The 14,726-nt window shown below is 37.1% G+C and overlaps 1 protein-coding gene across 1 annotated transcript in view; it reads right to left on the bottom strand.

Moving 5' to 3' along the window:
• The window catches only part of PIGX (phosphatidylinositol glycan anchor biosynthesis class X), a 29,541-nt gene that overhangs the window by 7,043 nt on the left and 7,772 nt on the right, over positions 1 to 14,726 (bottom strand). The window contains exon 5 of the mRNA XM_038582494.1: positions 8,449 to 8,590. Coding sequence (XP_038438422.1) covers positions 8,449 to 8,590 — 142 coding nt within the window. The remainder of the gene's footprint in view (positions 1 to 8,448; positions 8,591 to 14,726) is intronic.

Genomic DNA, 14,726 nt, shown 5'->3' with positions numbered 1-14,726 from the left:
CCTAAATTATAATGTGTGTATATATTATATTTATATATCATTCACACATATTTATGTATAAACACACAGACACATGCACACTTATATGTATTTACACACACATATATAGGCACTATATCATCTATGAGTGTGTGTACGTGTGTGTGTACAGAGGTATAAATATACAATCTGTCTCTAGATTCTCTATGTGAAACCCGACATATCTCCAAGAAAAAATAAGAATTAACTTCTTCCCATAAGGCCAAACATTTCAATTCTCCTGTGATACCAAGTGATGTATTTTTTCACATGTTTTTCCTTCTCTATTAATCAAAGGAATAAAAATATTCATTGGCAAGGGCCATAAAAAATTCATTGGCAAAGGCCAAGGAGTTATATAACCTTATGAGTCATAATAAACTAAAGGTGATCAAATTAAACCACTGTCCCAATGAGGGCATTGTTTAAGGATCCAGTCACTGCTAGAATACTGTCAATGACTAAGAGGGAGGTTATTACTTTGAGTCATATCATTTTATCTACTGTTAAAAGGTTATTCCTTTTTCCTTTTTTTAAGATTTATTTATCTGAGAGAAAGAACAAGAATGGTGGGGGAGGGGCAGAGGGAAAGGAATAAAGTCCCAAACATTCCTGGTGCTGAATATAATCCCACATCCTGGAGCTTATAACCTAAGTGGACACCAAGAGTCAAAGGCTCAACCAAATGCACCACCCAGGCATTCCCCTATTCCTTTTTTATAAGTAGAAATCTAATGTTCTGGCCTACAATATTCATAACTGTCCTTATTTACAGTATCTACAATAAATCTGTTCCTTCTTTCACTAAGGGACACTCAAACATCTCCACTAAATTTTCTTGCCCTTAGAGAAATAGTCCTGGTTCTCTTGGGGTTTTTGTGTTTGTGTGTGTGTGTGTGTGTGTGTGTGTGTATATATATATATATATAGTATATTTTTTATATTTGAATTATTGGGAGTTCGATTTTGTATATATTATATTTTTATATTATTGGAGTTCGATTTGCCAACGTATAGTGTAACACCCAGTGCTCATCCCTGTCTCTTGGGTTTCTTATGACATAGTTTCCAAATCATTTATCATATTAGTTACATTTGGAAACACTCAAGGAACACAGTAGTAATATTCTTCTTTTTTTTTTTTAATTTTTTTTTTAAAGATTTTATTTATTTATTTATGAGAGAGACAGAGAGAGAGGCAGAGACACAGGCAGAGGGAGAAGCAGGCTCCATGCAGGGAGCCCGACGTGGGACTCGATCCCGGGTCTCCAGGATCACACCCCAGGCTGCAGGCGGCGCTAAACCGCTGCGCCACTTCTTTAGCCAAAAATTGCATTAGCTTTTTAGCAGTCTTTTTTTTAAAGCTTTTTAGCAGTCTTATTTCTATGAGATATTTATCTATATATAGAAGATAAATATATATACTTTTTAAAAAATATTTTATTTATTTATTCATGAGAGACACAGAGAGAGAGAGAGAGAGAGGGAGACAGAGAGAGACATAGGGAGAAGCAGGCTCTATGCAGGGAGCCCAACGTGGGACTCGATCCCATGTCTCCAGGATCACTCCCCGGGCTGAAGGCGGCGCTAGACTGCTGAGCCACTGGGGCTGCCCCAATATATATACTTTTTTAAAAATTAAGACTTAGGGCAGCCCCTGTGGCTTAGCAGTTTAGTGCCACCTTCAGCCCAGGGCGTGGTCCTGGGGACCCGAGATCGAGTTCCACATCGGGCTCCCTGGATGGGGCCTGCTTCACCCTCTGCCTGTGTCTTTGCCTCTCTATCTGTGTCTTTCATAAATAAATAAATAAAATCTTAAAAAAAAAAATTACACGTAAATCAAAGAAAACAAACAGCCCAAATTTTTCTAAATCTTGCGAACATCTAATTTTCTACCTTATGTATATATGACTTGATAATAATAAAGATATCTTTCTTTGAGTACTTCTTATATTGATAAGTATTTCATTAAATGGTTTATATACATTATATACATTATCTCTTTTCACAAGGACCCCATTTGGTAGGAACTATTAGCCCTATTATATAAATGAGCAAACAAAGTATCAAAGTAAACAATCTAGTAAGTAGAGGAGCCAAAATTCAAAGCCAGGTCAAATGGACTCCCTTATTCAACTAGGTTAAACAAAACAAAATAGCCTAGTTTGGCTACAGGCATACCTTAGAGATATTATGGGTTTGGTTCTAGACCACCAAAATAAAGTGAGGCAGATGAATCTTTTGGCTTCCCAATACAAATAAAAGTTACATTTATACTATATTGTAGTCTATTAACTGTGCATTATGTCAAAAAAACAAACAAACAATGTACATACCTTAACTTAAAGATAGTTAAATATCTTTAAGAAATTCTAACTAGGATCTAAACTTTCAGTAAGTTATAATCACTGATCACAAATCACCATAACCGGGGCAGCCCTGATGGCGCAGCGATTTGGTGCTACCTGCAGCCTGGAGTGTGATCCTGGAGACCTGGGATCAAGTTCCACATCGGGCTTCCTGCATGGAGCCTGCTTCTCCCTCTCCCTCTGCCTGTGTCTCTGCCTCTCTCTCTGTGTCTATGAATAAATAAATAAAATCTTAAAAAAAAAATCACCATAACCAATATAATAATGGAAAAGTTTGAAGCATTCCAACTGTTACCAAAATGTGACAGTGGGACATAAAGTGAGCAAATGCTGTTGGAAAACTGACATTGATAGGTTTGCTCAATCACAGTTGGCCACAAATCTTCAATTTGTAAAAAACAAAAAACAAAACCTCCCCCCACCATATCTGCAAAGTGTAATAAAGTGAAGCACAATTAAGGGAGATATGCCTGTAGCTAAAATTAAGCATAATAAGTAGAAATGGCATAATGTATATTCCTGATTGTGGTATTTAGAATTTATGATGGTACTATGATCTTCAATTTCTCTAAATATTGAGGTTTTTTATTTTTTACTTATTGTTTATTTTTTCCATAGAAATAAACATATGGTAACTTCCCAGAAATGGAGAATTTTTTAATGTGAATTGAAACTGGGATATAGGGGATCCCTGGGTGGCTCAGCGGTTTGGCGCCTGGTTTCAGCCCAGGGCATAGTCCAGGAGACCTGGGATTGAGTTCCACTTTGGGCTCCCAGCATGGAACCTGCTTCTCTCTCTGCCTGTGTCTCTGCCTCTCTCTCTCCCTCTCTGTCTTACATGAATAAATAAAACCTTTAAAAAAAAAAAAAGGAAACTGGGATATAATGAAAATTAGGCAGACAGAAAGAGTAATTTGGCCTTCAGAGAGGGCTATGCTGGTCAATGAATTATTTGGTGATGGTTCAAATACACTGGGCATCTAAACCTCAAAAATCAGCCCTATATGGGTTTCTTTGCAAGTACTAAAAATATTCTAGAATTAAATAGTTGTGATTGTTGTACAATTTTATGAATATACTGAAAACAACTACATTAGGGGCACCTGGGTGGCTCAGTTGGTTAAGTGCCTGACTCTTGATTTTGGCTCAGATCATGATCTCAGAGTCGTGAGCCCGAGTTGGGCTCTGTACTGGGTATGGAGCAGGGTGCTTAAGATTCTCTCTCTCGGGCAGCCCCGGTGTCTCAGTGGTTTAGCACCACCTTCGGCCCAGGGTGTGATCCTGAAGACCCTGGATTGAGTCCCAGGTCGGGCTCCCTGCATAGAGCCTGCTTCTCCCTCTGCCTGTGTCTCTACCTCTCTCTCTCTTTCTCTCTCTCTTTCTCTCTCTCGTTCTGTGTCTCTCATGAATAAATTCTTAAAAAAAAAAAATTAAAAAAAAAAAAGATTCTCTCTCCCTCTGTCCCTCCCCTCCCCCATCTCTAAAAAAAAACACCTACTAAATTGTACATTTCATAAGGGTGAATTTCATGTATGTGACTCGTATCTCATTTTTTAGAATGAGAATCATTTTTTTTACGTGAACTTCAACAAAGACTCAAATCCATTTTAAACAAAGATCAATTAAGAACCCGCACAAGCTAATCCACAAACAATTTGAGTTTTGACTATGAGTTTCTTAAAACCTAGCTACAACAGGAAAAGGGAAAAATTGTACAAGTACGTACATCATTGATATGTGATCAAAAACTCAGAGAGCTGGTGTGTATGTCATTTAGATTTAAAACAACAGAAAAAGGGACACCAGGATGTCTCAAATATCTTACTCTTGATTTAGCTCAGGTCTTGATCTCAGGGTGTTGATATAAAGCCTTGTGGTGGGCTCTGCACTAGGTGTGGAGCCGCTTAAGATTCTCCTCTCTCCCTCTGCCTTCCACACCCAGTCATCTGCACACGTGTTCTAACTAAACTAAAATAAATAAATAAATAAATAAAGTAACAGAAAAATATTTTTGGACATCATACTCTGACAATTGAAGGTAAACTGGACAATGTCTGGATGCCAGTAGATTTCCTAAATATATGCCAAAACCACCAGTGCAAGGTTCATGTGTATTGTAGCAAATGGCAGGATTTTCTTCTTCTTTATAGGTGAATAACGTCCCATTGTATATATTCACGTACATATTTTCTTATCCACTTATCTGTTGATGGACACTTAGGTTGCTTCCATAGTTTGTCTATTGTGAATAATGCTGCGAGGAACATAGGGGTAGAGATTTCTCTTCAAGATCATTCAATCACAGGTGTAGTAGGCCATTTGAAGTTGTCCCACAACTATTACTTCATTCACTTTTTATGTTACTATTTTTTTGTTTTAGGTAGTTTCTATTGCTGTGTCTTCAAGCCTATTAATCTTTTCTTCTACAATGTTTGAGATGCCATTAATTTTATCCAGAATATTTTCTCTCTCATATACTATAGTCTTAAACTTCACAAGTTTAATGGTATCCTTTATCTTCCACATCTATACTTAATTTTTTGAACATATGGAATACAGTTATAATAACTGTTTTCATGGCTTGTCTGAACATCTGGGTCAGTTCTGGATTGGTTTTGATTGGTTCATTTATCTCCTCTTTACAGGCCAGATTTTCCCCCCATCTTTGCATCTAATTTTTTGTTACAATCAAGAAATTGTGATCTTGATCTTGTTGGGGGCTGGATATTTCTACATTCCTATAAGTATTCTTGATCTTTGCTTGTATGCAGTAAATTTATACTTGCAAACAGCCTGATTTTTTGAAGATCGTGCTTTTACGATTTATCAAACAGGACTGCCATGATCTTCAGTCTAGGGCCAGTACCATTCACTACTGAGTAAAAGTTCTTCTGTTTACCTAATGCCCAAAGAATTATGAGGCTTTTCTTAGCATGACTGCTGGGAACAGACACTACCACCGGCCCCATGTGACTGTCAGACACTGTAACCTCTAATTCTTTCTATTTTTTTTTTAAAGATTTTATTTTATTATTTGACACAGAAAGAGAGAGAGAGAGAGAGACAGAGACAGAGACAGAGGCAGAGGGAGAAGCAGGCTCCATGCAGGGAGCCTGACATGGGACTCAATCCCGGGTCTCCAGGATCGCACCCTGGGCTAAACCACTGAGTCACCTGGGCTGCCCAACCTCTAATTTTTTCATATGTTTTTTTCCCCAGCAACAAGTACTTTCCTCACATACATGCACTAATCAATACTCGACTATGTACTTGAGGGGAACCTTTTATGGATCTCTGGAGTTGTCTCTGTACAATTTTCTTCTCTTTACTACACTGCCTTGTGAATTCTAGTGGCCTTGGTCCCCCAGAATTTCACCTTCATCTTCTCAACTCAGGAAGGTCACCAGGCTCTGCTTGGGTTCCTGTTCCCTGTACTACAGCCTGACACTCTCCAAAGCAATAAGCTGAGACAGTCATAGAGCTCACCTTATTTATTTCCCATTTATTCCAGATATCACTGCCCTCACTGCCTGATATTCAATTATTTTTTTCCATTATTTCATATATTTTGTCTATTTCTTGGTTGTTACAAATGGGATAGTAAATCTGGTCCCTGTCTTCCAACGTGGTCAGGGTATAAGTCCTAATACTACCTATTTTAATTGAGTAAAACAGGATTTCAAAAACATAGCATTTCCATTTTGACTTATAGAACACCAATTTCATATGCTTCAATCTAATATTATGCTGTTTTCAAAGAACGTGAGAGATTTTGAATACAAATATCAAATAGCCCTACCTAAAAATGCAAGGAGATTCATTTGAAGTACCTTACTCATGGTACCTCTGTTTAAGGCTTGTCTTTATTTACAAATTGCTCACAAACCATCACAAACTCCTTACAAAACATTTTATTGCTACCATCACTCCTTTAATTTGAATCCAGTGTTCTATTTGCTGTAGTCAAAAATTTTATCTCATGGAATATTCAAGATCTCAATCTAAATTATAAGTACCAATCATTCCTTACATATAAATTTCCTTCTATCCAGTCATACCCATCATTTAATACCACTTGTTGAGACAAAGTTTCTCTGCACAAAGAATTGGACCACGGTCTCAACTCAGCTAGACAGAAATAGCACCGCAAATATCAAGAAATCAAATTCCGATTATCTGTGTATCACAAATGAGACATCAATTTGAAATGAAAAAAGTTAATTCACTTAAGAGGCTTATAATTACAATTAGAAAATTAGGAAATAGATAAAAGCTTGTCAATCAATCCAGAGTGGCATTCTTTGCCTACCCAGTTTTCTTGTTACAATTAATCTGTACATACCTCAATCTCATCCTACCAAAAGAGTAGGCATGTGATCTCTTTTTGGGTACTCCTATGCCAAAAAATTCCTTTTATTAAATATATATTTGAATTTACAAAACAAAAAATATTTTATTTATTCCTGAGAGACACAGAGAGAGAGGCAGAGACATAGGCAAAGGGAAAAGCAGGCTCCCTGTAGGGAGCCCGATGCAGGACTCCATCCTGGAACTCCAGGATCACACCCTGAGCTGAAGGCAGACGTTCAACTCCTGAGGCATCTAGGCGTCCCAAAATTCCATTTTCTTAAAACATGGTAGGCAATTTTATTAAAGTTTAAATATGATTCCAATCCATGTCATACAAGGCAAGAACCACATTTAAATTTAAAACCTATTATTTGAAATTTTAAAAGCCTCATTCAGAATTTATGACTCAGTGAAGGAAAGAAACATATGAGGAAAAAACCAAAGAGGTCTTTCGACATGTGTACATGTACTGGGACTGCCATATGTGAACATATTTATGTAAACTGCTATATATGTGCAAAAAAATTGAACACAGGAAGAAACTAATAAGTAATTAATTAATTAAAACAGGTGAAGAAATTGACCTAAACCACAATTAGAAATAAACTGATATCATAAATGACTCCAAATATATTTTGCCTCTTTTATATTTATATATAGGTTATAATCTTACGAACAAAGATGATGTTTCCCAAAATTTAATAGGAATCATCTGAGTTGTTAAAAACAGACTTTTAGGTCCAATCTAGACCTGCTGAAGTAAGCTCTCCCAGGAAGACATAATCTGCACACAAAGTGGCCCAAAGTGATTCTTGCCAAAAGGCAAAGAACCCTATAACTAAGGGATAAAATTGATTTCTGGGAAGAGCAACAACTTTGCAATTAGACAAAACTAGATTTATCTCTTGGCTCTTCCATTTACCTATGTGATCCTGGATAAGTTATCTGGCCTCTCTGTGCCTCAGTTTCCTTATCTATAAAATGGAGAAGTAATACTTCTAGGGTTGTTATGAAGATTGATCTATGCAAAGGGTATGGGACCTAATCTTTCTCTAAGGCTTAATCTTATCTTGCTTCATTAAAAAAAAAAAAGATATTTGGCATACAGATATCCGATAAATATCAGCCTCCTTTCTTCCCACAGCCAAATTATATAGATATTAGTGTATATGTCACTCTAACAATACTGTTAAATGCTGCTGAAACAGTATTTATTAATCATAAATCTTCTCAAAGACATATAATTTTCTTAGTCACAAAACTAGGAACCATTCTAACAAAAAGCATTTAACTAGCTCAGTTTAGTCGGCTTATTACTAACAAGTCTGACACATATCAATCACTTTTTAAAGAATACAGCCATCCTACCTAAAAAAAAGTTACTTTATACACTTTAACAAAATTAATAAACAATAAAATGCTGTCCTATTATTTTTCCTTAATCCAAATTATAGCATTCTTTTTTTTTTAATTTTTATTTATTTATGATAGTCACACAGAGAGAGAGAGAGAGAGAGGCAGAGACACAGGCAGAGGGAGAAGCAGGCTCCATGCACCGGGAGCCCGACATGGGATTCGATCCCCGGTCTCCAGGATCACGCCCTGGGCCAAAGGCAGGCGCCAAACCGCTGTGCCACCCAGGGATCCTCAAATTATAGCATTCTTAAAATAATTTCTCTCTCAAAAAAAAAAAATCCTCTAATAGTTGTACCTCTGTTATGTTGCTCTCTTGTAATGAAGCCAATTCATACGGATCCACAAGAAGTCCTGTCGGGATGTACTGTTTAATTAAGAGTCGGCAGGTCTGTAAGTCCTCAATGCTCTCTCCAAATTTCACTTTTATTAAAAGGTCTCTGTAAGACAAGTATGTTTAAAATATATATTTTCAATTATTTTTTTCATTCAATTATTAAAAGACACAGCATAATATTACATCCAAATTAGTGCAAACATGATATTTCAAATTCAAAATCTATTTTGCTTAATGTTCACTTAAAAAAAATAAAAATAAATTAAAAAATAAAAATAAAAAAAACAAAACAAAACAAAATCTATTTTGCAAAATGTTATAAAGCCAAATGAAATATTTATATCAGAACCACTCATTAGATCTTTTGTAAATTCTTGTCAAGAGTCACAGTATAGTATTAGTGTGAAAACAGATAACCATCAACAGAAAGAGAGTCCAAAGACAAACACATACACATACATATGGCAATAAAGATACCCACATGATTTGATGGAGAAAGGAGCATCTTTTCAACCAAATGGTACTGAAATAACTAGATATCTATTTGGAAGAAAAATGAACCTCTTTTTTTAAAAGATTTTATTTATTTATTCATGAGACATGGCCGGGGGGGCAGAGACACAGGCAGAGGGAGAAGCAGGCTTCATGCACGTAGCCCGACATGGGGCTAGATCCTGGGTCTCCAGGATCAAGCCCTGGGCTGAAGGCAGCACTAAACTGCTGAGCCACCCAGGCTGCCCGGAAGAAAATGAACCTTGACCTCAACTTCATACCATAGACAAGTATTAATTTGAAATAGATTATAAACTTAAATGTATAATTGTCCCAGCTTTCTGTCTGAAGGCACACCATATGCAGGGAAGGAAATCCAGAGCACCACATGGTGGTTTTGCTTAATTATAACACAGAGACAGAAGTTAAGGGAGTCTTGAAGTAGCTGGAAGTCAAGGTGCTAAATTCCAGAGAAGAGGGAACTATTTAGAAAGAGTTCTATAAATCTGTTTTGCATTCCCCTTGAGTTTTTGTTGAATACTAAGAAAAGCATAAGTAAAGTATAACTCCAAAAGATTGGGCAAAGAATGACCAGGGCACAAAAAAATGAGAAATTCTAAAGTTTCACACACTGTCAAGAGAAATTTGCATTCCAACCAACCAAAGTATACAGACCATAGCTTTTGGTAGACATACCAATAGGACAAGGCCTTAGCAGTTAAATTAGCCTTGCAGTAAAGGCCACTTTAACTTTAGGTCTATACAAAAAAAAAAAAAAAAGTTAAAAGGATCAAACCGATAAACAAGTAACTGCTAACAGAAAAAATAAGCCAAAAGATTAAAAAATCCTCATATCTAATCTACACATTCACAATGTTCAGTACCCCATCAAAAGTCACTAAACATGTGAAGTGTCTGGGTGGCTCAGTCGGTTGGGCATCCATCTTGGTTTTGGCTTGAGTCATGATCTTGGGGTCATGAGTCTGAGCTCCGCGTTGAGCTCCACATTCAGCATGGAGTATGCTTGGGATCTTCTCTCCTTCCCTCTCTGTTCCCCACTCAAGCTTGCTCTCTCCCTCTCTCTCTAAAATAAATAAATAATAAAATCATTTTTTAAAAAGTCACTAGGGGCACCTGTGTGGATCAATCCATTAAGCATCTGCCTTTGGCTCAGCTCATGATCCCAGGGTCCTGGGTTCCCTACTCAGCATGGAGTCTGCTCTTTTCTCTCCTTATGTCCCTCCTCCCCACTTGTGGTCTCTCTGCCTCTCCCTCAAATAAATAAATACATCTTTAAAAAAATTTTTTTTAATTTTAAAGGTCACTAAAGATGCAAAAAATCAGTGAAATGCCACAAGTAACCAAGGAAGAAATCATTCAATAGAAACAGACCTAGAAATGACAGAATTGACAAAATTAGCAAAGGACATTAAATTGAATTATGCCCAACATGTTCAAAGGTTTAAAGATCTACATGAACACTGTGAGGGAAAGAGAAGACATTTTATATGCACAAAGAACTGAATGCAACTTTGAAATGAAAAACACAATTTCAAAATAAAAAAAAAAACTATCCAGATATGATTAAAAGCATTTACATACTGCAAAAAAGAAAAAAAAGATCAGTAACTGTGACAAAAGCAACAGAAACTATCCAAATTGAAGAACAGAGAAAAAATTGGGGGAAGAAAATAAAGAAACAGTTTCAGTGACCTTTAAACAATATCAGGTGGTCTAATATATGTATCAAATTAGAGTCCTAGAAAAAGAGAAGAGAATGTAGTAGAAAAAAATATTTAAGACCTAATGGCTGAAAATTTTCTGAATTTCATGAACACAGTAAGCCCATAAATCCAAGAAACTCAACAAATCCCAAACAAGATAAACACAAAGAAAACCACAGCAAGATATATCATCCAGCCACTGGGAAAAATATCTTAAAAGCCATCAAAGGACAAAGAAACATTATGGAGAATAACAAAGAACAAGCCAGAGGACAATGGGACAACGTATTTAAAGTATTAAACAAGAAAAGGCCATCAATATAGAATTATATCCAAAGTGAAAATCCTTCAAAAATAATGGCAAAATATAGACTTAAACAAATATGAACAAAGAGAATTTGTCACTTCAAGAAATGGTAAAGGAAATTCTTTGGGCAAAAAGAAAATGATATCAGATAGAAACAAGAATCTACAAGAAAGACAGAAGAGCACAAGATAAGTATATGAGTAAATATAAGAACTTTTTATTTATTTTTAAATTGCTTTAAAATTTGATTAATAGAGAAATTGGAACCCTGTGCATTGTTGGTGGAAATGTAAACTGGTACAGCCAGTAAGGAAAACAGGATGATGATTCCACAGGAAATTAACATGGATGAATCTTAACCACCTTACATGAAATGAGCCAGTGACAAATAATGTATGACTCTGCTTATATAAAGTATCGAGAGTAGTCAAATTCATAGAAAGTGAAATGGTAGTTGCCAGGGGCTGGGGAAAGAGGAGAATGGGGGGCTTTAATAGGTAGAGCTTCAATTTTGCAAAATGAAAAGAGTTCTGTGGATAGATGGTGGTGATGGTAACACAATAATGCAAATGTCCTCAATGCCAGTCAAGTATACAATTAAAAATGGTTAAGATGGGGGATGCCTGACTGGCTCAGTTGGTAGAGCATGTACCTCTTGATCTCAGAATCATGAGTTCAAGCCCCATTTTGGGAGAAGAGCCTATTTAAAATAATTTTTTTTAAGTGGCAAATTTTGGGGTACCTAGGTGGCTAGTTGGCTAAGAGTCTGCCTTTGGCTTAGGTCATGGAGTCCAGGTCCTGGGATTGAGTCCCTGGTTGAGCTACACACTCAGCTAGGAATCTGCTTCTCTCTCTCCCTCTGCCCTTACCCCCACTTGTTTGTGCTCTTGCTCTCTCAAATAAACATCTTTTAAATAAATAAATAAAATAAAAAATGGTAAATTTTACATTATGTATTACCATAATTAAATAATAACAAAAAGATATGACTATTTGAAGCAAAGATAACAGTAGTAGGGTTTATAAGTAAAATATAAAGTTGATATATGTATGGCAACAAAAGCACAAAAGAGAAGGGAGGTATGCCTGGGTGGCTCAGCGGTTGAGTGTCTGCCTTCAGCTCAGGGAGTGATCCCGGGGTGCTGGGATCAAGTCCCATGTTGGGCTTCCTGCATGGAGCCTGCTTCTCCCTCTGCCTGTGTCTCTGCCTCTCTCTTAGAGTCTCTCATGAATAGATAAAATCTTTAAAAAATAAAAAAGAAAGAAAAGAGCAAGAGGGGAAAGAAATTCCGATATTCTGATAGAAGATTCACACATCATTCACAGTATGGAATAATATTGGAAGGTAGACTATAAGTTAAAACTGCCCACTGTAAATCCTTGAAGTGACCAATTAAAAAGAGAGGTAGGGTTAATAAGCCAAAAACGGAGATAAAGTAGAATGCTTTAAATTATTCAATTTACCTAAATAAGTCGAGAAAAGTTTAGCCAGGACAAGTGGAAAAGCAAATAGCGGGGTGCCTGGGTGGCTCATGTGGTTGAGCCGACTCCTGATTTCATCTCAGGTCATGATCTCAGGGTTATGGGATCATGCCCTGAGTCGGGATCCATGCTGAGTAAGGAATCTGCCTGAGACTCTCCTTCTCCTTGTACCCCTCCTGCCACTCTGCCTCTCTAAAAAAGAATAAAAAAAAAAAGAAAATCATATGGAAAAAAAGTAGCAAGATGGGTGTATTTAAACCAAACCAACCAAATCAATATTTATAGTAAAAGTAAATACTCTAATCACTCTAATTAGAATGTAGAGATTAACAGACTGGATAAAATAGCAACAATTATATGCTGTCTATAAGACACACATTAATAATAAAAATATGGAATGGCTACATTAACATAAAATATGCAGACTTCAGAACAAGGAAAATTATCAGGGATAAAGGACATTATACCAAGATAAAAGGATCAATTCATCAAGAAGCTACAATAATCCTAAATGTGCTGTATGCACCTGTATGCTGTATGCTTCAAAATATTCGTGTATTTTCCTTCACAGCAAAAACCTGGGAGAACTTCAAGGATAAATAGACAAATCTGCAATCACAGCCAGAGATTTTAATACCCCTCTCTCAATAATGGATACAATAAGTATAAAAGCAGTAAAGATAATAGAAGGCATGAACAATCTTCAATCATATTTATCTGACATTCATAGAATGGTCTACCAAACAAAAGCACACTATATAAGAAAAACTATATTCTGGGCAATAAAAGAAGTCTCTAGAAGTTTCAAAGGACTGAAATCATGTTGAGTATAATCTCTAACCACATGGAATTAAGTTAGAAATCAAAAGAAGACGACACTGCCTTCACCAAAGCCACAGCCTCAGGTTCAGTCGTCTTTGACTACTATGCCTGGCATATGCTGCCTGGAAGCTCTGGCTTCATAGGTGCTTGTGTAATCTCAGGTTTCTTAACCCCAGAAAGAAAAAAAATTGGTACCTCACACCCTGAAAATTCATTTAGAAGACTGAAATTAGGGACTTCTTTTAAATTTGGACATGGCTAACTGAGGAGCAACAAGATCCAACAGGCCAAATGCTGTAAATAAGACATGCCAGTTCAAACTAGTACTTCGGGGAGAGTCTGCTGCTGGCAAATCAGTCCTAGTTGTTTCCTGAATTTCAAGACAGTACCATTGTGGCTACTTCTATAACCCAAAATGTCTATCATGGTAATACAACAGTGAAGTGTGAAGTATGCAATGCAGCTGATTGAGAATGATACTATAGCCTAGCACCAATGTACTACAGGGAAGCACAGGCAGCCATAGTTGAATATGAGAGCTCAAGTGAGAAGTCCTTTACAAGAGCAAAAAACAGAGAGAATTTCAGAAGGGGCACCTGGGTGACTCAGTGGTTGAGTGTTTGCCTTTGGCTCCGGTCATGATCCCAGGGTCCTGGGATCAAGTCCCACGTAGAGCTCCCTGCATGGAGCCTGCTTCTCCCTCTGCCTGTGTCTCTGCCTCTCTGTCTCTCTCTGTGTCTCTCATGAATAAATAAATAAAAAATCTTTAAAAACAAAACAAAACAAAGAACTTCAGAGGCAAGCGAGTCCTAACACTGTCACAGCTTTACCAGAAAACAAAGCTGACCTAGAATAAAGGAGCTGTAGATTTCCAGGAAACATAGTCCTATGCAGATGACGAGTTTATTTATTTATTTTTTAATTTTTATTTATTTATGATAGTCACAGAGAGAGAGAGAGAGAGAGAGAGAGGCAGGCAGAGACACAGGCAGAGAGGGAGAAGCAGGCTCCATGCACCGGGAGCCTGACGTGGGACTCGATCCCGGGTCTCCAGGATCGCGCCCTGGGCCAAAGGCAGGCGCTAAACTGCTGCGCCACCCAGGGATCCCCTAGATGACGAGTTTATTATTCATAAAGACCTCAGCTAAAACATCAATGAATGTAAATGAAATATTTACAGTCATAGCTAAAAAGCTGCCAAATAATGAACCACAGAATCCAGGAGCAAATTCTGCCAGAGAAGAGTAGCAGAACTTACTGAACCCAGACAGCCAACCAGGGGTCAGTGCAATTAAACCACCAGTTTGAGCTAGCTGGAATACTCTCCTGCTTCCTAAATGTTAGTAACAGTGAAATTGGTGCACTTAAACCAGTCCAGTATGACTTCTAAAAAGAGGCAGTCAAGTTTCTAA

The sequence above is a fragment of the Canis lupus genome, chromosome 33 (assembly GCF_011100685.1).
Source record: "Canis lupus familiaris isolate Mischka breed German Shepherd chromosome 33, alternate assembly UU_Cfam_GSD_1.0, whole genome shotgun sequence".
Lineage (NCBI taxonomy): Eukaryota > Metazoa > Chordata > Mammalia > Carnivora > Canidae > Canis > Canis lupus.
The sequence above is the reverse complement of the archived record's forward strand: the minus strand, read 5'-3'. Positions and strand labels throughout refer to the sequence as shown.